The following is a 25,525-nucleotide window of genomic DNA, read 5'->3' on the forward strand; positions in this document are numbered from 1 at the left end:
AACCTAGCGAAAAGAAACACTTTCATGTTGCTATCTCATAAGAATATGCTTATGAATCCTCTCCAACTTTTTTTTCTGCAATTTCACTTCGAAGTGTTCGAAAAATATTCGAGAAATATTCGAAAAATATTCGATTCGATTCGCACTCACACTTCAATATTCGAATTCGCTTCGCGCCCAAAATCTTGCTATTCGCACAGCTCTAGTTATAACCTATTAGTGATCAAGCTGAGCTGTGTAGAACGACCAGAGAATGACTAGAGAGCCCTTTAAAGGGGCCACGTAGCATCTTTGTAAATCATAGAATGACCATACTGCTAAACTCTGCCAGTTTGAGAGTCTTTTGCTGCAAAAACATTTTCAAATCCATCGAGTATGAGCAGAGCTGTCACACGAAATGCGTGCTTTCTTTCTTCTGTGATTGCACACTGTAGGCAGCACAGTGTGGAGAGGGCACAGAAGTAATGTGCAGCCCAAAACCTTGCATTGTCATGCATCATGGCCTCGAGCATTATTTTTTCCCTTTTTTTCTTTCTTCGTGTTGGCTACTACTTGTGGCCCAGCCGCGCACAGCTTTAGAATGTGGCCTCTGAGATCATCCGCTACGTGCCGTTCATTGAATTGGCCAATACTAGTCATACTCCTGTCTGTCAGAGGCAGCCTGCATCTTGTGATTGCCTGATTTCCTTAGTGCAGAATCCAGGCAGGAGCATGGCAACATCCCGCTTTATTCATGGGAGGCAGTGGCTTGCTGGAATAGCATTGTGTTACTTGTAATTTTGTGACTGCTGTTACTAAAGCACAGACAAGTTTGGTCAGGTGCTGCTGTGATTCCTAGCCCACTTGTTTGGTTGTTCATGGAATGCGATGAAAATGAACTGCAACCCTGAATGTGTCCCACTTGGTAATCAGCTACCAGGAATGTAGTACCTTCTACGTTCCATTGAGTTTAGGTGCCACTAGTTGGGAAAAAAAATAATAAATGAAAATAAGTTATAAATACAGGAGGCTATGTCTTTTTTTAACCTTTATAATTTTGTATGCTCAGAGCATAATGACTAGGGTATTGCTGCCTTATGCTGTGAAGGATGGCAAGCATGAAGGTAGAAAAAAAAAAGTTGTAATTATAAAGTTTATTTTCTGGGCAGTGTAGTGATACACAACATTTGAAACTAATGTGGTACTGGAATATAAAATGTACAGCTAGGACCATCCAATTACTAGTGCAATCTCACGAACACCTGTGTCGTCATTTAAATGTGGCACACTACCACAGTGTTGTCTTAGCTACAGCACTCACTCAGTTATGGTGTTCTGCTGCCCAGGACACTTTTAGTTTGTGCTTATCAGCACATGCAGACTCTCTCGGATAGTCTTGGCTTGTCTAGGATGACAAATCGAAGATGCTCACTGTGTCACTTTTGAAGGTCACTAAATCAGTCGCTGGTGTCAATCAGTCAGTCTGAAGCACATCTTAAGGGTACACACCTTAGTTTCCACACCAGTGCCACATTATTGTGATGCACAACAGGAAGGTGCCCTGGCAGCAGCGCAGGCATATGCGTCACACACGATTGTTGCTCGGACACTTGTGCTAACGGAAGGTGCTGTGCAGCCCAGCCTGAGCTGGTGGTGGCACGTCCAGGCTGCCAGCTGTACTCGCCTCCCTCGGCAGCCTCCACGCTCAAGCACAGCAAAAGCCGCGGCCTCAAGAAGATCCTCGGCAGGTGAGTCCTCCCCATTGCTCCCGTCTACTTGTCACTCTTCCTCTAGAAGCTAGTGGCAGTAGTGGTACTCAAAGTACTAGTAGCACTGGTAGGAGTAACTGTAGTAGGTGGTGCAGCTATGGTTCAAGAGAGCTGGACAGCAGTGAAGAGTCATGATGCACTGTGCCTTCATAAGGGTAAGAGGATATGCGAAAAAAAGAGGAAAAAGCAGTTGCGTGAAGTTGACATGGATGAACGGTTGCCATATGTTGTGACTCTGAAAACCTGCAATCACTTCTCTCGCAATTATTCACACACAGGCTTTATCACCTACATGGGATTGTGTAGTAGCAGCAGGCCCAGATGTTGCCAGTGGTACATCATACAATGTTGGAACAAACTGGAGTTGTGCCAGGTTTAGGCAAGCAGGGGTCCTAGTTAACGTGTAGCTGCTGCAGAGCATTGCGACAATGTTAGGAGGAGGATTGTTGTCACCAAGGTTCGTACACTTGCTACTTCGCAGAGCTAGTGTAGTGAGTATTGTCCAGCTAGTGGGAATAGACCAGCTCTGTTCACCCCAAAGTATTGCGATATGTTGCAGCCAAACTGGTGTTTGACGAAGGTGTTGAAGTAGGTAAATACTGGGTTCAGCAAAATGTATTGCGTCCTGAGATCTTTGCAATTTGCAAAAGTACTTTTAGGCCCCTCGCTAGTGCAAATTGATCCTCTCTGAAATCATATATGGATATTTTGATATTTGACACGGCCCTGGTGTGGTGTGTAGGCTGCAGGCATAGTTGCCAGATTGAAAAGGAAACAGCTGGTTAATGCAGGCAAGTAAAGTAAGTGCTCTCAGACTCCTAGCAGGGTGCTCAGCTGTTATCAGAAATAAACACTTGGGAAGGGGGCTTCTTCGAATCTCGTGGCATTGTTGGTTGCCAGTTAAACTTGAAATGCTGCACAAAAAGACTGTTAAACCGGAAGAGGAGAAAGCAGATTCTACAGTCCGAGCGACTGCCGTCCATCGCATTCTGTGATGCTCATTGATTCAACCAGTAATGCGGTACTTGTTGTATAAGAGAGCCAGGATCATCCTCATGGTGCAGTCTGTTCATCAGCTGTAGCACGCTGTACTCTCCTATACTTGTCCGACTACCGAGGCGAAACAGCATTGGGTGTTGTCAGTTTTTGGGAATGCAGTGGTTTCGGCTGCTGTCATGAATGGAAATGTGCAGTTGAGGTGTCTACAGTGAACAAATGAAACTTTGCAAATTAAATAAAATAAAGCTTTGCATGCAATTTTGTGGCAGGATCGCTTCAACTTTGTCTTGTGTGGGAGTCTCTGCAAACCCTTCTATCTTGTCGTATTTATGTTCTTGGGGAGTCTCTCTTGAGTTGCTGGATGATTCATTGTGGTTGTTGTTGATATGCAGGTTGAGGCGCAGCAACTCGCACACCATGGACGTGTCGGACAGCTTCCAGCGCGGAGGACTGCGAGCAACTGCCGGACCACGGCTGGGCTGGACACCGGTCACCATGCAGAATAACCACTGCTTGTGAGTGTGCCTATAGTTAGGCTTGACGTTGTGGGGTTGAAAAGAAGAGGCCTTTTCAGTCTGTCATTTCTAGGCTGCCCAGGATTGTCTGCAGCACTTCATGCAGTTTGGGGCAACAAATTGAAGATATCCACTGAAGCATTTCCCAGTGTGAGATCATTACCGTATGTACTCATGTATTGGCCACACGTTTTCTTCCACGGTTTGCAGTGAAAATTGTGGGTTTGGCCAATACATGGAGAAAAATAAGAAATCTGTAAAGCTTTTCAGCGGTACGTGCATTACTCGCTTGTACTGGGAGAAGCTTAAAAAATAAAAATGAAATAGGCATTTTTTTTTTTCTTTCCTTCTTTCTTTCTTTTCTTTCACTTGGAGGCAGACATTCGGAGGCAGCGCATGATCTTATTACGAGCTGGAAGCCGACCAATAAACCCTCGTATACTACCTAAGGCATCAAGTCTGCAGAAACGAGACCCTCGCTATGAATGCACAAAAGAAGGGGTGGGGAGGAATCGACTGAGGGCTCGTTTTCTTTGGGTTGTGTCTAACAAAAAGAAAACATACTGTCTTATCGCACTGTCTTCTGAATTATGCTTGTAAGATTGGGCAGATCGATTAGGTTTATGATTGTAGATTGTATAGCACAACTACAGTCGCCGACCGATAAATCGGACACCGATAATTCGGACATGCTCGGTAATTCAGACAGTCGCGCGGCACCGCCGTTGATCCCATAGAAGTAATGTGTAAAGACGACCGATATTTCGGACAGCTGCGAGATCTACATTCGATAAACCGGACCCTGTCCGAGACTGTCGCGCACGCCGAATCGCCAGCCATTATCTCCTCCGGCACCCGTACCATACAAAGTATGGCCTCAGAGATCAAAACGAAAGCTAATTGGTGATCTATGAGGCTCTATTTCGATCGCTACTTTATGCCTCAGATTTGTGATTTGAAATACTGATCTCGGAGGCACTGGTCAACTGTGGGAAATCCTATCGACATCGCAAACATCCTACATTCCGGTTCCTGTATCCCCGCGCCACCAAAGCGCTGCGCTGCTATCGCCGCCATTCTGTCGAATGTGTCTGTGGTAAAGCGTTCTGCGCGCGCATTCATTTTTGTCTTGAGACTTGCTTTATTTCTCGCTCTGCTGTCTCAAAAGATCTGTGTTAAATGGCGCCAACGGTGCCCTCACAGCCAGCGCTGAAGGCCGCGCCGACGACAACGAAACGCGGCAGATACAGTCAACTGCCGATTTTCCGGACATGCTCGAAAATTCCGACGCTTTCGTGGCACCGTCACCAGCCCCATAGACGTCAATGGTCAAGAACTGTCGGAAATTTCGGACGCTAAAACTCTTCGGCGCCCGATTTTTCAGACTTTCTGCCCAAATTGCAGGTCCGAAAGGCAATAATTGAAGCCCCCACCTCTGCCGCGTCTATCATCTCGTGGGTTCGAACCAGCGCTTTCGCGAGTCGACCTGTTTGCGACAGTAGCAGAGTCCGAAAGTCAGCTTTGTCGCAATGCCGACGTGTTATGGGGTGAAGCGGACCGGAAATTCAAAGGGGCCGCTATCACGGCACCGTGCGGCGATGTCTTACGGATAAGCAGTGAAAATGCACAGAGGCGTGATGGCGGCAGGTGGCAAACGCGCCAGCACGGCTCAATCGCTGACAAGCCTTACGATAAGCATCTTCAGTCAACTGCTCGATAGTGCATGTGGCCTGGTGCAGTTGCATGCGTAGTGCACACATTTAATAGGCGAGAACCCAAACGTGCCGCGCCGCCATTCATGCTGCCTCTTTGTGCAACCACTAAGTGCGCCGCACAGACACGTTGCCTTCACGAACGAAACCAGCTCGCCATCGTACAGCGATCACATCACACTGGCGGAGATACAGGCGGACTTGGTTGCACGTAAGCGGAAGTGTGGGCAGCAACGCATTGACAACTTTTTTCGGCCACCGGGACCCTGAAGTGTCAATAAAAGTATTTTTTTTCTGACACATTCGTTTTTTCGGACATTCGATAATTCGGACTTATTTACGTTCCCCGTGGAGTCCGAATTATCGGTCGTCGACTGTAATTGACAGGACACAAGAGATACACACACAGCAGAGCACTCTGTTGTGTGTGTATCTTTCTTGTGTCCCCTCGATTAGTTGCCCTATACAATCTTCTGTCATGCTTTACCAACATGCCCAGTCTTGATGACAAGCTTGCATTTTCTGGCTTGTGGCTGAGGCTGCAGTGGTTTCTCTTTACTTCCCTGAACACTGCGTGCTAGTCTCATTGATGCTGAATAATCATTCTCAGTTTTATGTAGTACCGTTCCTTGACAGCATCTTGGTGGATGTGGACCGATTGACTGAGCTATCGATTTATCCGTTGCAGCACGGACAAGCCCGTAAGTGAATGGGGTGCCGACATGATAGCCCAGTGGCTGGAGCGGCTGGGCCTGGCCGTGTACGGGGACAGCAGCAAGCCCTTCCTGCGGGATGGCAGCCGCCTCCTCAAGGTCACAGCCTCTGAACTCGAGAAGGTATGGGGTACTGTCTCGCCATGCAAATGTGTGAACTAGTTTCTCTGGCAGTTCGAGGAATGCTAGAGGGTGGAGCTTCTGCACGGATGCTGCTATGCCAAGTAAACGTGATACAGTTGACTTCTGTTAGTTCGGCCCCTGAAGAGACTAAAAAAAGTGCTTGATCTACCGGGCAGGTTGAATTAAGCAAGAGGCATAAAACAACAACAAAGCAATGTTGGCCCGTTTGGCACTATTTGCCCCCGTTGTAACATGTCCTATATGAAGTACACACCTACGTTTTATGGGTTGAAAGTAGGGGTGTGCGAATATTCGAGTTTCGAATTCGAATCGAATAGTACCTAATTGAATAATTCAATTCGACTTTCGAATAATTCGACAGGACGAATATTTAAACGCAACAAAGGTCAATGGTGCCACTTCGTTAGGGTAAGGTGGCTAAAAGTAACACTAATGTCGTTGCAGTCGGCCTTTCGTTATAACTTTGACTCATATCCTGGTTGGTTCAAAGGCGAGCGCATCTTTATTTTAAAGGAGATCATGTCATTTCAGCACGTAAAAAACACTCAAGGGAAAACTGCCAAGCCCGTCGCAACTTCGCTTACGAAACGAAAGCACGGACTTCTTGCGTACTTCGGTCGCGTATGCCGCAAACGTCGTAAAATGTCCCGACTTTGGCCCGCGAAACTTTCGATGAATGGCTTTACATGCGAACATTTGTTCGCGCTGCGTCGCTGCTGCACAACACCACTCGTTCAGAAGCTCCCATCGCTCCGACGCGCAGTTAGAACGCTGCTGTAAATGGACACCCGAAAATTTTTGGGCCCAGAGTGCTCATGATGATGAAGCACAACATTACCGTTGTTCTTTCTTTAAATTTTCAATAAAATCTTTGGTATTTGATATTCGATTCGATATTCTATATTTTTGGCCACTATTCGGCACTATTCGATTTGAATTCGATTCGAGATGAAATTTCACTATTCGCACACCCTTAGTTGAAAGTAGGAAAACAAATGTAGGAATTGAACATGCAGCCAATCTTTTAGCAAAAATAAAAAACATAGCGCATCTTCAATTCTGGCAATAAGAGACAGATGAAGCCCACAAACTTTATCTTCACAGAATGAAACTTTATTTGCTTACCGTAAAAACCGGAATATAGGTCGACCTCCCGACTTCGAACTACCGAAAATTGAAAAAAAAAAAAGTGCATGGAATGGCCAAAGTATCAGAAGGTGTCTTTACCGTGAAACAAGCACACTTCTAAATGGTGGCCAGTGAAAATGCCATTTATTTACACGTGTGTTTCTTGCAAGTTCCACATGGCAGAGAGCCAGAAGATGGGCCAGATTTCTTCGTGCGTTCACAAACTCGATCGCTGTTTTCTTGACTGCTATGGTGAACTGTCGTTCACCATAGTATGTTGTTCTCCTTATGATCGTATGATAACGTATGTTGTTCTCCTTATGATCGTACGATAACGTATGTTGTTCTCCTTATGATCGTATGATAACGTATGTTGTTCTCCTTATGATCGTATGATAACGTATGTTGTTCTCCTTATGATCGTATGATAACGTATGTTGTTCTCCTTATGATCGTATGATAACGTATGTTGTTCTCCTTATGATCGTATGATAACGTATGTTGTTCTCCTTATGATCGTATGATAACGTATGTTGTTCTCCTTATGATCCTATGATAACGTATGTTGTTCTCCTTATGATCGTATGATAACGTATGTTGTTCTCCTTATGATCGTATGATAGCGTATGTTGTTCTCCTTATGATCGGCAGTACATTTGATGCCCTGCATTTATCGAATGAGTCCTCAGTAGTAGCAAACAGGGTGGTGGCTCACACCAGCCTAGCCATTTCACCATTTCGTACTGCAGCATGTGTTTTCTGCATTAATTCCAGAGAATTGCATGTGTCATGACTTGTTTCCACCAGCTGAACTGGTAAATCAACGTATCGTATAAGATTACAGCCGTAGTGAAATTGAAAGCAACATGTTGTCATGCTGTATGAGCTCACCAACCATGTTTGGCATCTTGTGATGGCACAGGCAATGACACCAACCAGTCTGTGTCTGAGATTATTGCAAATATAGGTTTATTAGTTTTTCCTTACTATCGGATTGCTCCTCCCAAGCAATCTCTTGTCAAATTTTCTGAAAGAATGCATCGTTAGAATCAGCCAAATGCTGTAATACATAATTTTGTGCTGCCATTTTTGCATTAGGCTAGGCTTGTGCAAATAGTAAATTTTAGGTTCGAAGCAAATAGTGATTTGGTCGAATAATTTCGTATCAAATTCGAATTGTATATATCACATATTATAAAGAAAATGAGCATATTTGTCATAACCCAACTAATGGGCACAATATTTTTTTAAAATTGAAGCAAGGCATGTGGAAATGCCATTCTTTTTGATTCAAAGGGAAGTGGAAGCAACTTTGAGTAGTAACAGGATTTGAGTTTTGGCAAGTACGTGATCACCTGTAAAATATGTTACATTTTAAAATTTACTATACTTAGAGCCTATATGCCGGCATAACGAGCTTTTAAACCTAAAAAGTGATGAATCGATGTGAGGGTAATTTGATAATTTAACCTTGAAGTTGGGCTTCATGGCAGTGCGAATTTCCCCTGGAGAGGTGTATTCACTGTACAGCACCCTTTAGTTCAGTGAAACCACCTTTACAGCGAGTTACATGTGGTTTATATATGTCTATTCGTTCATTTCGAATACTTCGAAATTTAAAATAATTTAAATTCGTTTCGAAGCTAATTCGAATACTGTAACATTCGTTTGAATATTCGAACTGCACGAATATTTGCACAAGCCTACATTAGGCACTTCCTGGGACAGGTTGCAAGGAGGCAATTTTGAAGGGAGATGGCATATTTGCCACATGCTATTGCTGTTAGATCCATTACTGCAGTCACCATTGGAGTTGGGCACGTGTAAAGCCGCTAACCAAGTTCCAATTATCCAGGGAAGGTTAATTTTAGCTTCAAAGCAACGATAGCTTAGCTCCAGATCTAGATCCTTTGGTTGAGTTCGAATTGACCGGAGTTGAGTTAGAGGAAGTCTAGCGTAATGCCATTTCTTGGAGCACAAAGCGAAGCGCTGAAGCAGTGTAGCTTGGTACTTCCATCAACGTCACACTTGCCATAATGGGGAAGAAAGAAGTGTAATATGTTTTTCTTTTAATTTAATGCCCAATGATGTAGTTAGCATTTTTTTTCTTTCTTACTAGCAAGTGCTGTATATAAATCCTGTGGAAATGAGAAGACAAGAGCACTGCCGTCACTGTGCTGTTCCATCACTGTCCCTTGTCGTTTGTGCTGTACACTTTCTTCTCAAGATCTACCGACTTCCCTGGCTGGCTATCTTACCACAAACTTTCAATGCATTGTCTGTGCATTGAATGTTTGCAATGCCCACATATGTTGAAGGGCCCTGTGAAGAAGCTGGCACAGACAGCCGAAACAATGTGCAGGAGCTGGGCATGCGCCACCCACTGCACCGCAAAAAGCTCCTGCTGGCAGTCGATTGCCTGAGGCCAGAGGCGAGTGAGCTGAGTCGAGCAGCAGCCGCGTTAGATGCAGCGTGGGTGCTGCGCTGGCTCGACGATGTGGGCCTACCTCAGTACAAGGATGCCTTTGCCGAGGCACTCATCGATGGAGCCATGCTGAACGCCCTCACTGTGGTACGTACTGCACTCATCTCAGAAACACAGGGTGTGTTCCAGTACTCACTGTCGACGGCTAAATCGATAGCTAAGGGGACAGCAACCATCTTATGTCTCACTCCATTTCTCACATAGTCGGCAAAATAGAAAGCTTCGTGAAGATAGTATTGGAGACTAATGCAACGCAAGCTGTCCAAACTAGAGGGTGACTGTGCAGAACACTTATGTGCCGCCGGTATGATCGTCTGCCCACAATTGGATGCTTTCTTATATGCTTGTGTAAGCTACGTTCAGTTTTTCACTGAGTTGAACACAAAAGGAGTTAAAGCAGTAACAGTCCTCTTTGTTTTCCTTAGCTTTCTCTTTTCAATGTGAGGTGGCATCTCATTGCACAGACGTCGTGTAAGCACGTTCCATTGCCCGGGTGACTCGGTCTCTATGCTGTCCAAAAGTGGAACACAGCCACGGACTGAACGTGACAATGCTAGTTGGTGACGCAGCAGAAATACCTTGGAAATGCATTCAGTGCTAGTTCATTCATCATCAAAACTTACCGTATTTACTCGAATGTAACGCGACCACGATTGTAACGCGAGGGGTGACTTTTCAGTGCCGAAAAAAAAAAAAAGAACATGAATGTAACGAGAGTAAAGCGGGGGGGAAAAAGTACCTTTATTTGCTGCACATGGTAGTGGCAAAGACATCCCAGTTTCTAAATATAAAGGGAGTTATGTTCATTCGTCGCTTTCATCGCCATCATCGCCGGTGGTCGAGCCCTCTTTGTCACTTTCTTCCTCCCAGATGAGGTCATCCTCCGTGCCATCCATATAGTTCGATATACAGCACTTTTTAAACGCGCAAACTATCATGTCGTGCGGCAGGCCGTACCAAGCGGCGGACACTCACTCGGCAATCTTCGCGGCGCTAGGTCGCTTTATCCTACCCGTAGGTGTCAAAGCCTGATCTTCTCGCATCCATTCTCCGTACAGCTGCTGCATTCTATCCTTAAATGGTTTGTTCAGGCAGACGTCTAATGGCCTTTTCGGCCGGGCTCACTCTTGAAGAGCGCTTCACGCTGGAGCCTCCACCCACGGATAGTAGATTCCGCCACATCTAGCCGTCGAGCCGCGGCTGAGTTCCCAGTTTCCTCAGCCATCAGTATTACACTTCTCTTAAAGCGGGCATCGTACTGAACTCGTCGCGCTGCCATTTGCTCGAGCCGAAGTCGCGGAAGCATAAAGGAAATGAACCGCCCGCAAAACACGTCGCGAACAATAGGATTGGATTGGATTGGATTCGGTGTTGCCAGCGTGCATATGTTGCCAGCACAAGGTTGAAAGATCGCTAGGCCTGTCGTAGCCATTTTAAGGAACCAGTGGGGCGGCACCGCCAAGGCACGATTTGAGGTGCTTCGATTATAATGCGGACCCCCAAATCACTTCAGAGAGATTTTGAAAAAAACTCACGTTACATTCGAGTAAATACGGTATTAAGCGCTACAAAAGATGAGACACAAGAAATGCCTCGTCCTGTTGTTTCTTGCATCCCACCATTTGCTGGGCTTAGTGAATCTTGAAGACAAGTGCATTCGAAGCGCTGTGAGAAGTCGGCGCATTTGTATGGGACATGATTTGCTGAACTCTGAGCATTTCTGTTGTACTGAATTGCACCGCAGGACGACCTGCTGCGGCTAAAGGTGACCAACCAGTTCCACCACCTGAGCATGAAGCGAGGCATCCAGGTTCTGCGGCTGAATCGCTTCAATCCCTCCTGCCTCAAACGGCGCTCACTGCCCGATGAGGTGGGTGCCCTGCTTTGCCTCATCCTACTGGCACCGTCACACTGTTGTGCGGACAAGCCGATGTCAGTTCTTGCTATTGGGGCCTTTGATTTTCTGTGTTTTTTTTAATTACCTTTGGATTACCGTATTCACTCAAATCTAAGCCTATTTTTTTTCCTGAAAAAACGATGTGCAAAAGTGGGGGGGGTCGGCTTAGATTCGAGTACCATGATTTGACCACAGCTGGCACCTTCCTAAAGGCCCAGCCGCACTAGCGGCATGGTGGCTCACCATGCGCCGATCTCAGGCTACCATATGCAGACGGCTCTGCATGCGTGTCTGAGGCTCATTTTCGCGACATCCTATGGTAGCTGCATAGTGACAAGGTCGCTCAGGCTCAGTGGAAGAGCGGTGGTTCCCATGGCTACTCAGGCCAACCGCATCGTCTGCTTCGTACTGTCCATTGCTCCGAAATCTCTCAGTCCCACGTTCATGCAGCAAGGGTCGCTGAGCTGGTGAGATTTCACGCCGGCAAAGGTGGATCGGGTCACGTCATAGAGTTTCATACAATAACCTAGAGAGGAAACTGGCGCTGCGATCGTTCAACCACCGTGGGAATGATGGGAAGTACAGGCTTCGAATTGGATTTCATTAACTTGTAAACTGTCTACTTATCTTTTTCTACAGATTCAGTTGCGTTCTTTGCGAGGCGTGGGCAGTGGTGTGCAATGCAAAGCACTCAAGCAGTGCCTTTCTTGGTTTGCTGCTACGTTGCAGCTTTACAGGTTGTATTTGACAGTTTTAGCAAAGCGTTGTGCACTGACCGCTGGACATAGATGTAGCCTTCCATGCCAGTGCAGGAAATTGCATAGGGTTCACGTTTTGTGATAAGCGCCACTTGTCAAAACTCTTTCAAATCGACTGCAAAACGATGGCGAAGCTAAGTAGACGCACCGTCACGCTCCTCTGACTCGACCTCACAACAAAACGAGAAATGCGTTGGGGGCAGGCCACTTAGACAGACGCATCTGGCATCGCAGCAGATGATACATTAAGTGTTTCTGAATCAATACAGTATTGCTTTTTCCATAAATAGGTAATGCGCACTTTCGAGGGAAAGACAAGCATGTTTGTTTTAAGTGTTGTAAGGAAAATAATTCATTATATTGTGATGCCAAATCTAGGACACAATTGCAGAGCGATGCATACCCTGGTGGTTGAATTTGTCCAGGTTTCACTTCCATCTCACGGTCATGCAAACTTTTGCAATAAGTTTTACGTACAAAAGAATGAAGCAGGTTTTAATTGGAAATAGTAACTTCATATTGCTTTGTTTTACACTCGGCAAACAAGCTTCGCGAATCTCAAGAACCTAATAAATCTGAAGCAAATCCGAAGCCTGTACTCCCCATCATTTTCATGGTGGTTGAAGCGCCGCTCAAGGAGCCCGCATACACACTAGTGCCAGATTCCCCTCTAGGTATTACAGTCGAACACGGATACAGTAAAAGCTCGTTAATTCGGATTTCTAGGGACCGGAAAAAATGTCCGAATTAACCGAATGTCCGAATTATCGAATGGTCAAAATAAACACAATAAATGCACGAGTTTTTTCAACATACCTTTGCTTAACAAAGTAATCGCGGATGCTTGTCTGTTTTCGAGCGGAAATTCGCGCGGACACAATTTTTCTGAGCCCTTCAAGGTGCTCAGCAGCTCGCATGATGTCTGCAGTACCGCAAAAGTTTCACCCGTCATCCACGCTTTTCGGTTGGCATGGTAATCCACGGGAAGATTGTTGATGGGCAAGCGCTCTGTTACCGTCACGTTGGGGGATAAAAGTACGGTTACTCGTTCCTTGCTTGTTGCCGCCGATTGAAGGATCCCCTTTCATCACTCTTCATCACTTCTTGTCGGGAGAGCCCGTTATTCAGAGCACGCAAAATTTCTACTTTGGTGGTGAAGTCCTTGGCCTCGTACTTAGGCCGCTTCGCCGGCGTTGCCATCGGCGGAGAGTGCGGTCGCACGAGAAGTCAGCACAAAAGCACCAGCAAAGATCAAGCTAAAGGAGCCATACTGAAACGTTCCTCGATAAATCGGCGATCAACGATGCAGCACACCAACGGGAACAAAGCAACAAAACCCACACGCGAAAAAAAGCCGTTCAACCAGTCTCGATCTAAGCCAAGTCGATCATTGATGTCCATGGCGATGCTGCGTTTGAGCTTCACTTTTGTTCCGAATTGTTCTTTTTTCATTTTCGAGCCTCGCCAGCGGCCCGAAAGTCGCCGAATTATCCGATTTGCGGTCAAATCTGTCCGAAATAACGAGCGCCCAGTCTCATAGAGTGATGCGTATATTTACAGGGACCAGATGACGTGTCCGAATTAACCGATTTTCCGAATTAACGAGAGTCGAATTAACGAGCTTTTACTTATATCGAACTCCAAGGGGATTGCGAATTAGTTCGATATATGTAAAATTCAATATAAAAAAATACAGGTCCCGAGACCTCACCATTGGCGGACGATCACCTACAATCGGCGCATTAAAGAATGACGACTAATTCCGCACACACGATGCAACAGAATATTTTATTTGCGTGAAAAAAAATCGCTTATCTTAGCTGTCCAGGTGCGACAGCCTGGTTCCCTCCATGTCGCCACAACAATGGCGAACCAAGCTGAACGCTGCCGCCACTTCAGTGGCGGAGTACGCATGTTGTTATGCCAGGGCTCCCAACCCAAACTTCCTTTCTTCAACAAGGCATTTAAGCTGGTAGAACGTCTGACGCAACCAGCGTCAGCACCCACTGATGCAACGAGGCGGGAGTCTTACGCAATCCCCGGCAACTCCGGCGATGCGGCTGACGCAACCAGCGTCAACACCAGCTGATGCAACCAGGCGGGAGTCTTACGCAATCCCCGGCAACTCCGGCGCTGCGTCTGACGCAACCGACGGAAATCTCTCCCGCAACGTGCGGCAAGCCCTCTCCCCCGCGGATCCGGTTCCAGCCAGCGACCAACGGCGGTTCCTGATTGGAGGCTTCGAGCTCCTGGCTGATGCAAGCGATCGCCCAGAGCTATAAAGAACCAAGCTGCGCGGAGACAGCGAGAGAGCGAGACAGCGAGCGAAGAAATCCTGGGTCGTCGTCGCACCTCTGTGCGAGCCCAATAAGCTGTCGGCCCCCGTGCCGAATATGTAACGCCTCTGTTTATATGTACATAAACTTTGCCTTAACTCACCGTCGCCTTAATTGCTCCATCTATCAGCTCTGCACAGAAGCAGTCGCAAGCTGAGACACCTGTTACCCAACAGTGGATGGCAGCTGCGGGATCGGCCGGCATCAGCTACCTCGATGCGGTGAGTGCCTGATGTTTTCCCTTCAGTTCACCAGACTTCTCTAGCACAGGTTATCGTAGTTTAGAGAAGGTTGTGTGAGGCATTGGAGTGAGCTTTGATTGTTTCGAGCCAAGTCGGAGCGCTTTGAAACCAAAGTTAATGCGAAGAGTGTAAACACGGCAGGTTGAGAATTGCTTGCGTGTCTTTCTAGTAGACTTATAGGGGATACGGCAAGTAGATTCTAACGAGGGCAAATAGCAAGAGGCTAGTGTGAACGATGGAGAACCTTAAAGTGAAGGAACTCATCGAAATTTGTGAAGAACTCGGCCTTACTCTGGGCCGTGCGAAACGAAAGCAAGCGATCCTTGAGATCATGCAGAAGGAGGGAGTAACGGCTGAGGAAGTCGATGAGGCCTGGGCGGATATCAAAGAACGCCGCGAGGAGGCCGAAAGACGAGAACTTCGTGAGCGTGAAGAGGCCGAAAGACGAGAACTTCGTGAGTGCGAGGAGGCCGAAAGACGAGAACGCCGTGAGCGTGAGGAGGCCGAAAGACAAGAGTGCCTCGAGATGAAAAGAATAGAATTGGCGCTCCGTCAGTTTTCGCAAGTGCCCAGCGTAGCTTCTGCGACGGTTCAGGCTAGTGGACATAGAATTCGGGACTAACTGCCACCGTTCGTAGTAGGCGAGGACATGGCCAAGTATCTCGTAAAGTTCGAACACGTCTGCGATAGAAATGGCATCGAGCGGTCTCTTTGGGCACAGAACCTGTTAGCTCTGCTTCCCGGGGAAGTATCCGACGTGATAACGTGTTTGTCGAGGGAGGCGTTTAAGAGCTATGACGAGGTTAAGGAGGCTGTGTTGAGAAGATATAAATTGTCACCCGAGGCTTTCCGGCAAAGGTTCCGGTATGCAAAAAGGGGGAATGAGTCGCACGTTGACTTCGCGTTTCGTCTTAAAGCCAATTTAATTGAATGGCTCAAGGGCGAAGATGTCTATGACGATCGCGATAAAGTGGTAGAGTGCATAGCATTGGAGCAATTCTACCGCTGTATCGAGGATGATGTCAAGCTTTGGTTGCAGGATAAGCTTGGAGAAGTACAGCTAAACAAGGCAGCAGAGTTAGCTGAAGAGTACTATACTTGTAGAAACTTGCACAGTGGGGCCGTGCGTGTTGAAAAAGCTGAGAGAAAAGAGGGCTTTTCAAAAAAACCTGATTACCGGAAACCTGCTCCGCACCGTAATTTCAGAAAAGACCCATCTTTTACGAAGGAGACTGTGAGGGAAGGGCAAACGGAAGCGCAGAAGTCAAGTGAGCTTCCCAAAGAGAGCACATGATACTACACGGGCGTTTGAGTCACGGAAGCCGCTAATCTGTTACATTTGCAAAAAAGAAGGGCACATCGCGGTAAATTGTAAACAAAAGGTTGCTTTCACAACAATTCGTGAATCAGAAAAGAAGATGCGGTTGTTAGAACTGTATATTCAGGAGATTAGCGTCAATGGGAAAACGTGTCGAGCACTTCGAGACTCAGCGGCAACTATGGACGTTGTCCATCCTTCATTAGTGTCTCCGAACGACTTGACAGGAGAATGCGCATGGATCAGGCAGGTCGCCGAGGAGCAGAGCACTTGATTACCGATTTCTACGGTGATCATTGAAGGCTCTTTCGGTAAGCTTCACACCGAAGCGGCTATGTCTGCTGCTCTTCCAGATTGTTTTCCGTATCGTTTTTCGAACAACTCGGAGCAGCTTCTCAAAGAGCAGGGTAAATCGTTCTTTCCCAGCGTTGCGCACATGGCCCTCACGCGATCGCAAGCGCGGAAGCTTTCACAGGAACTTAATCTCGTTCCATGTAGTACAACACCACCGGCAAAAGCGGCCGAGCTGCGTGACCTTGGCAGCGAGTCGAGCGAGCCTCGGACAGAAAACTCTCGGGGTGGGTTACTCGAGCCGTCTGCAGCTGAAGCGGGTAGCGTCGTCTCCGTCGAAGGAGAAACCGAAGTGTCGCCGTTGGGCGAGGCGGGCAATACGCTCAAGCCTGTAGCTGAAAGTTGGTGTGAGCTGTCGAGGGTTGATCGAGCGACGCTCATTCGAGAGCAGCGTGAAGACATCTCGATAAAAGCGGAAAGCGTAAAAGTGGGAGTAAAGAAAAAGAATGCTTCAGAGGAAGAAGGAGCAGAAATTCTGACTTCTAGCGATGTAAGCGAAAGGGGTTCAGAGGTGATGTTGGAACAGTTGAACCTGGAGCCAAGGTTAAGTCAAGTCCAGAAGGAGGACTTGAGAAGGATTGTTGCCGAGTTTAAAGACGTGTTTTCTAGTCGTCTCGGAAAAACGACGGTTATTAAGCACAACATCGAGCTAACATGTGAGAAACCAATCCGTAGTAAGCCATATCGATGTTCCCCTGTGCAGAAGCAGATCATGAAAGAGGAAATCGATAGAATGCTTGAGTTGGGAGTCATAGTACCGGGTGAGAGTGACTATACATCTCCTCTAATATTGGTTCAAGTGCCGGGAAAGGATCCTAGGCCATGCATCGATTATCGGCGCCTTAACGCCATAACTCGAGACCAGACCTATCCGATACCAAATCTAGAGGAAAGGGTCGAAACAGTGTCAAAGTCAAACTACATTTCCATGCTAGACCTCGTGCGAGGTTATTGGCAGGTCTCTCTTACCGAGCGTGCTAGCCGCTACGCCGCGTTCGTTTCTCCATTCGGAACGTATCGGCCACTTATGCTGAGTTTCGGACTGAAAAATGCGCCTTATTGCTTTTCGGGTCTAATGGACCGCGTTCTTAATGGCCTGTCCGAATTCGCACTGCCGTATCTCGACGATGTCGCCATCTTCTCGAACAGCTGGGAAGAACATGTCGAACATTTACGAGTCGTGCTGAACAGGTTGAAAGAAGCGGGTCTTACAGCGAAACCTGCTAAATGTCACCTAGGATGCGGCGAGGTGTCTTACCTGGGACACGTTGTGGGGCGTGGCCGGCGTCGACCTTCAGAGATCAAGGTAGCCGCCGTCGTGAACTATCCACGACCAACCACCAAGTCTGAGATAAGGGCTTTCTTAGGGCTAGTGGGATACTATCAGCATTATGTGCAAGACTACTCTACCATTGCCAGCCCTCTAACTGACGCACTTCGAAAGTCGGAGCCAGTTAAAGTGACATGGGACTCGGAGAAAGAAAATGCGTTTTGCAAGCTTAAACAAGCCTTAAGCGAAGAACCCGTTCTCATGGCGCCCGACTTTTCCAAGGGCTTTATCATTCAGTGCGACGCGAGTGATCGCGGAATGGGAGCTATATTGTGCCAGGAAGATGACACTGGTCACGAAAGACCAGTTTTGTATTTAAGCCGAAAACTGAGCTGCAGGGAAGAGGCGTATAGTACCTCTGAAAAGGAATGTGCCTGCCTCGTGTGGGCCATTCAAAAGCTGGCCTGGTGTGTCTCCGGTTCCAAGTTTGTGGTCGAAACGGACCACTGTCCTCTAACCTGGTTGAATAACATGTCCAAAAGCGGCCGGTTATTAAGGTGGAGCATGATACTCCAACAGCACAACTTGAACGTTCGTTACAAGAAAGGAAAGCTAAACGCGAATGCAGACGCACTGAGCCACGCGTTCTAATCAGTGCCGTCTTCGGCTATCCTTTCGGGTTTTCGCTGGCAAATTGGGGCAAAATTTTATCCTCATTGCGGCCTCAGCTGAGCGCTTCCGTCCTCGGTGATCTCAAGGGGCCAGCATTATTTTGAATTCTGTTTCATTGCGTTTGTTACACGTGTAATATTTTGAGTTCTGCTTGTAAGAGTTTTGTGTCTCACATGTGCCTCTTGATATAGAGGGAACAAATTTCGACAGAAATGTAGTTAGGAATATATTATTCTATTTAGGTCTGGTGTTCTGTCGGGTGACCGAGGGCACTTGCTTGTGTCGTGTGTTGTCTGTTGTTGGACCGTTCTTGACAAGTTGCAGAACGATCAACAAGTGCTGCTACCAAAAATCGTCAGAAGAGACGAGCAGAGCAAGTCGACACATCTTTGCGACAAGCCACTGGAGCCGGGATCCGGCCTGGCGACTGGGATCTGTTCACGGAACGAAGCGTGGAGCCAAATGTCCCCATGGCCCTGGAGGTGAACCTGGATGGACCTGGCGAACGAGCGCGCCCGGCATCCGAGCCACGTGGAAGCAGCTCGTCTTTCCAGCGCATTGTCTGGCGGCGGGGGGGCTGTTATGCCAGGGCTCCCAACCCAAACTTCCTTGCTTCAACAAGGCATTCAAGCTGCTAGAACGTCTGACGCAACCAGCGTCAGCACCCGCTGATGCAACGAGGCGGGAGTCTTACGCAATCCCCGGCAACTCCGGCGATGCGGCTGACGCAATGAGCGTCAACACCAGCTGATGCAACGAGGCGGGAGTCTTACGCAATCCCCGGCAACTCCGGCGCTGCGTCTGACGCAACCGACGGAAATCTCTCCCGCAACGTGCGGCAAGCCCTCTCCCCCGCGGATCCGGTTCCAGCCAGCGACCAACGGCGGTTCCTGATTGGAGGCTTCGAGCTCCTGGCTGATGCAAGCGATCGCCCAGGGCTATAAAAGAACCAAGCTGCGCGGAGACAGCGAGCGAGACAGCGAGCGAAGAAATCCCGGGTCGTCGTCGCACCTCTGTGCGAGCCCAATAAGCTGTCGGCCCCCGTGCCGAATATGTAACGCCTCTGTTCATATGTACATAAACTTTGCCTTAACTCACCGTCGCCTTGATCGCTCCGTCTATCAGCTCTGCGCAGAAGCAGTCGCAAGCTGAGACATCTGCTACCCAACAGTGTGTAGCCGCCGGCTCGTCCAGACGATCTTCATCGCCACTTAAGCTGTCGGCCTGGGCATCCTGGGTCCCTGCGACCGCAGCTACTATGTCCTCGTCAACGAGGCTCACAACAGCCTGAACATTGCAGTCCGCTTCCACGAAATCGTCCGCAGACACTTCGGGCGGTATGGCAGCCGGGAAGAGGGATGACAACTCGCGAAACGCGTCGTCTATGCACTCGTCGTCGCAGGAGCGTGCACACGACATTCTCCTGACGTTCGCTGCTCTGCCACCTTTGCCTTGATATCTGCCTTGTTCTTCAACAAGGTGCTCAGCGTGCTCCGTGGTATCCCGATGTCGTCCACCACCGCCGAACGTTTTTCGCCCGCCTCAACACACTGTATGGCTTTCAACTTCGTCGCAAAGTCAAGGTGCTTGCGCTTCTTGACGCTGGCCATTGCTACACGAGAAGTCGAAAATTCAGGCAGTCTGCAGCGCCTTTGCACAGCACGCACGCAAAAGAGGAATGCGGTGGTATGCGACAACTCACGAAAGTGGACTTCGCCAACAAAGCGCTCGCGATCAGTCACGATGGCGGCGATGGCTACCCGGGCTACCTGCGAGGGCAGCAGCGATGTACGAAAGGCACGAGCTGTGGTTGGCTGAGCAAATAAAGGCGCGGGCTGTGGTTGGCGGATCAAACTCACAAAACAGCAACAAACAAAAAAGAAAAGAAAAGGCGAAAGGAGGAGGCTGCCGGCTACTTTGTTCCTGCTCTCCGAGCCGACGGTAACGCAAAGAAAGCATGAGAAAGAGAGAGAGAGCGAAAAAAATTAAAAAAAAAAACATTTCGCAAGTTGGAGAATGCGCCCAACAGGAGTACAGTCTGAGCCTTCTCGCCCTCACGTTTTTCGAGCGTATCGGGTGTCGGCGGAGGCGCGGTGCTGCGAAGGTCGCAGGGCGCAGCGAGTGCCGAAGTGCACCTTTCAGCTCGCGCGGTGTTCGATATATCCGATGGCGGGTAAAAATACCGTTCGATATAAACGTGCGAATTTGTATACTTTTACAGAAGATCTTCAAGGGGATAATTTACAAGTTCGATATAGCCGAAACTTTGATATATGTGGGTTCGATATATCCGTGTTCGACTGTATTGGAAGAAACTCTATGGGTCATGTGATTATGGTGCCAGTGAATGCCACGCACTTTGACGCCCTCCCTCCTCCTGTGGCGTGACGTGGAGGCGGCAGAGGCACGAGCAACGCGAGTGCGGAGTTGGTCAATTTTCTGGAAGCGATCGTGCAGTGTAGTCATGCCTTAAACACGTGCTCGCGAAACGCCTGCACCAACTGTGCTTCAGAAGCAATGGCACCAACCAAACGGTGCCACTACAGCGCGACCTTTAAAGGCCAACTCCGGCGATTTTTTGGCCATGTCAAAGTAATGGTGCTTTTATGTTCCTGAGACGCTCCTGTTACGGGCCCAATAGCAGAAATACTCGGCAAATTGGAGAATAATTTTAAATAAGCAAAAAAGCGCAACACCGAAACCGAAACCCAACCGAGTGTACTGTCTACGTATGACGTAGACGTTGTTACAAACGAACCGGAAGTCGTGCAAGGCATGCTGGTCACGCCGGCGCGGAGTATGAAAACTGTGACAGCCGGGACGGCCAGCGAAGCGCCGGCCAAACCAACGCTGTCTGTCGCCTTGTGCACAGCAGACGCTCGCTGTAGCGGCCGAAGCGCCGAAGTTGGCGGTGCCCTCGGCTGCGTCACTTCCGCCGCTTTCCCAATACTGATGTCACAGACGCAATGATGCCAATAATTGTGGGAAGCCAGGAGGGCGTTTGCAGACAATCTTTAAAATTCATTTGCAAACAATCTGCGCATGTCTCAAGCGTGTAATTTGGCATAAATGACTGAAACGTGCAAAGGAACGTACCCAGCGAATTTCATTGAGATCCATCGACCTCGAAAAATCGCCGGAGTTGGCCTTTAAGCGAAAGGTCGTTCTCCACGCGGAGAAAACATCAAACCTGCAAGCGCAGCGCAAGTTCGGCATGTTGCTTGCATGCTTGCACAACGAGGCCCCTGGACGGTGTTCCCAAACCGTTTTCACCCAGTCCTCCATCAAGCCGCTGGACATACAACCTTTGTCGAGAACGCGCATTACAACGTTTCTGGGGAACTCTTAGCCAGCCGGTACAGTCTTGCGCTTGAAAATTTTGTATGGGGGAAGCTTTCGTCCATTGGCGGTGCAACACAACATGCGACACAACTGTCGTTCGCTGCTTTTTGTAGCCCGCTGTCCTAAGCTTGGCTTCCTTCGCACCCGTTTTGTTCACGGTGTACGCCATTGGCATGTCGAAGCACACCGGGGTCTAGTCAGCATTTGCAGTTTGCCCCAGTTGGTAGCCCTTTTCCCGCCGTTTGTTCATCACGTATCGCTGAAACTTCACAAGCTTCTCCTTGAAGTCAGCGGGCAGCTTCTGACACACGGAGGTCCGTCGTCTCAGGTTGAACCCGAACCATTTCGTGAAGCGCATTGCCCAGCCCCTGCTTGCTTTAAAATTGGCTTGTGCGACACCCTTAACGAAGGCAACTTCCCTGGCCTTCGCCTGAATTATATCCAACGCGATGGACAAAAGCGAGGACAATGCCCTCTGGGATGAACTTAGCGACAAAGAGGACAGCGATGTTGCGAATGATGATGACGATGACAAACATTCTACGTAGTACGTGCCTACGGAGTGTGCACTTGTGCAATAAAAATGCTGGGTTTTCTGCCGATAAAACGGTGTTTTCTTTTTTTAATTTGGCCTGCAGTCGAGGTAAGTTTTTTTTTCTGGCCTTGCGAATTTTGAGGGTCGGCCTGCAATCAAGGGCGGCCTAGATTAGAGTAAATACGGTATTTTCTTTCATATTGAATACTTGTGTCCGATGGCACAAGGGGACATGAGTGGTATACATGTAACTCCACCCAGCAACAACTCCCTATACCAGTGCCTTGGGCAAGCCTGAGCGTCGGGGCCTATATTCCTAGTTTTTTTATTATATGACACCTGTATTATGCGATGGTTTTGCGTCATACTCTCAGAGACGTATAATCGGGGTTCCACTACTGCATTTGGAATAAATGTAGATGCATCATAAAAAGCTGACAAAATATATGCTCTTGGTACCACTACCCAATTGAAATGCCATTGTATTACCACTTGTCAGAAATGACAGATTCTAGATGAATGAGAACTAGCACAATTCCTTGACATGACCTCCAAGATTAGGTGGTGTGCTGCATGCTTCATATCTTCAAGGCATGTGTGGGACTTATGTTTGATATAGCATGCACTACTCATTTAATGTATCCAGCATGGTTTTGCTACAGTGCTCCTGTGTTGTGTGATGCAGTGCAAGCAGTACAGTCCCCTGGATGTGTCCCTGTGGACCAACCACCGAGTGATGGAGTGGCTGCGCACGGTGGACCTGTCCGAGTATGCCCCCAACCTTCGGGGCAGTGGTGTCCATGGGGCACTCCTGGTCAGTGGACGCATCCTTTCCCCTGAATGTGGCAAAATAAGCTGGCAGATTTTATTGAAATCCATTGCCCTCAGAAAATCACCGGACTTGGCCATTAATGTCCCCTTGACTAGAGCACTTATGGCAGCTACTATAGTCTTAGCAGTTGGCACCTTGCAGTGGTTAGCTCTCGCACTGTCTGTGCCCTGGAAAAATGAGTGGTAGCAAAGTACATCTTATTGTGTTGTTTTTTCTTCTTTTCTACAAAAGCCATGGTTCTCGAAGCTAAACTGGCACCAGCCAATGTTCAAGGTAGTCCAGACCCTTGAAAGACGCTCACTGATTCTGGGAATATACGTGAAATGTTGGTGTGCCTGGTTGACGTGGTCTCCTTCACTGCCTATGGAGGTCTAGGAGGAAAGGGGGATGGTATGGAAGGTCTCAGTGTCCCGTCTGAACTGAGGCGGTGTCTTGCACCATGCGCACCTCATGAAGGCCTCTGTGTGGCCGTTTCACCTCAGCTTGGTGGTTGCAGTGCTTTCTTCCATTCTTCTTCTAATGTGCAGATCGTTTGTGCACGGTGAGGGAGTGTACAGCACTGATAAATGGTTGGCTGTTGGGTGAATAGAGCTGGACTGTAAATATCGTCTTGCATGCATCGGCTCTTTGTACACAGAAAAGGTTGCCTATTGACGATGTCGTTGAACCAATACGTAGAGGAAGTGCGGCATACTGTCTTGCTCATGTTTGCCGAGAGGCTTTCATCAGGGTACACAGAGCCTTCATCGGCCTAAACTCACGGCCCAATTTCGGAGGGGACCTCAAAACTTCCCATCCATCTGTTCACCTTCTTTCACAGACCCCCTTACCACCAGAGATACAGGAGACCACGTCAACACACTGCGCCGCCATTCCGTATGTTCCTGAAATCAGCTAGCAGCTTTTGAGGGTGCTTGTGAAAGAGAGTGTCAAGGTTGCGCACAAAATGGTGTCAGCAACCGCTTGTCTGCTGCCACAGCCAGAGACTGTCCGTACGAGAAGGAATGTCAGGAGGTCACTTACAGATGTCTTACTCAGAGCTGCCTCTCCACTTGCACTGGTGGAAGCAGGAGCTTCTGTGACAGAATCCACCAACACAAGAACAAAGTGCAGAAACTGGAAGCTCATTGTAGCAATTCTTTCTGAGCACTCTGGAGAAGTGTGAGCACGTAATCAGTTTCGGCAGCACCTTATTGATTGACGCAGCCACTGCAGTGGTACAGTGGTTGCTGTGCTCAGCTGCTGAACCGAAAGACGTGTGTTCTACCTGGCTGCAGTTACGGCATTTCGATGGAGGCAAAATGCTAGAGGCTCGTGTACTTAGATTTAGGTGCTTGTTAAAGAACCTCAGGTGGTTAAAATTCCCGGAGCCTTCCACCATGGCGTACCTCATAATCATATTGTGGTTTTGGCACATAAAACCCAGTAATCATTCTTAATCGTGATTAACAGAGGCAAACACAATTAAGTGACTCCTCCTTGCGTCACTTCTGGCAACGTCATTGGGGAGGGGCACTGACTCCTTTGTGCCTACCCATATCTTGTGACGTGGTGGAGAAGAGGGGCCAGCTGCAATACGAAAAAGACACTGTTTCCTTAACAGCTTCTGTTGTCCCCTGAAGAAGGGACCCAATCAGCCCCAGAAACATCGGTACTGCTTTAAGTTTTGGCTGGTGCCATTTTAACCTCAAGAATCTTTTACTTAGCCAGACAGATTGTTGTCAAAGGTGTTTACTTTAAATAGATATGCAGTGATGCATGAAAACAATGTGTAAGTACATTATTAAACGGCGGCATGAGGATGGTGCAGAGTTAGCACTTTGCGTACATATGTGCACATTTATGCTAAAGATTTGCTGTACAAGAGCTAAAGAGGTGGCTGTCAGGCAACACCTGAATGTCACCTCTCTGTGAAAGATGCCATTTCACCTAAGGGGGAATGTGGGGCTAAATGTCAACTTTTGAACTGCTGCACTAATTTTGATAGAAATTTCAGGGATGGCTCATCTTCTTGATAGTAGGACATATTCCAGTTTTCAGCACCCTAGCATGAGCACAAAGAAAACCTACTGTTGTTGCAATGATCAATCATGTATGCTAACTTAGGAAAATATCATTTGAAAAATAATGAAAATGTAAAAGTTATTAATCATTTTAAGTTCTCTAACAGGTTTGTAGTGCAGGATAAGGCCAGTCACATATTTTTTATGACATTTCTGTAAAAATGGCATCGCTCTAAAAGCGAAGATTATTTTTTTCTTTGTCACTGCATGTGAGGCTAGTGAATTTATTTTTGTGTTAGAAACTACTTAGGGATCATTAAAGTACCTTATCTTGTTCCTGACAAAATTTCAGTCTAGAGACAATCTTGTAAGCAGCTTTTGGCGAAGCAGTTTGTAAATTATAGTTTTCCTAAGAGACTCGTTCCCTCCAAAAATGCGAACTCAGAAAAATTACATTGAAGTTTTCACAACATGGTGTTTATTTCTGTGGTAAAAAAAAATTTATCAAAGTGACCTCCCGCATAC

General features: G+C 47.7%; 1 protein-coding gene across 3 annotated transcripts in view; it reads left to right on the plus strand.

Moving 5' to 3' along the window:
- Nucleotides 1-25,525, plus strand: part of LOC119383963 (liprin-beta-1) — a 102,267-nt gene that overhangs the window by 54,638 nt on the left and 22,104 nt on the right. For all 3 annotated transcript variants that reach the window (XM_037652245.2, XM_037652244.2, XM_037652243.2), the window contains 6 exons: nucleotides 1,616-1,727; nucleotides 3,140-3,262; nucleotides 5,663-5,810; nucleotides 9,322-9,531; nucleotides 11,189-11,314; nucleotides 22,851-22,979. In XM_037652245.2, coding sequence (XP_037508173.1) covers nucleotides 1,616-1,727; nucleotides 3,140-3,262; nucleotides 5,663-5,810; nucleotides 9,322-9,531; nucleotides 11,189-11,314; nucleotides 22,851-22,979 — 848 coding nt within the window. The remainder of the gene's footprint in view (nucleotides 1-1,615; nucleotides 1,728-3,139; nucleotides 3,263-5,662; nucleotides 5,811-9,321; nucleotides 9,532-11,188; nucleotides 11,315-22,850; nucleotides 22,980-25,525) is intronic.

This window comes from Rhipicephalus sanguineus, chromosome 2, assembly GCF_013339695.2.
Source record: "Rhipicephalus sanguineus isolate Rsan-2018 chromosome 2, BIME_Rsan_1.4, whole genome shotgun sequence".
NCBI lineage: Eukaryota > Metazoa > Arthropoda > Arachnida > Ixodida > Ixodidae > Rhipicephalus > Rhipicephalus sanguineus.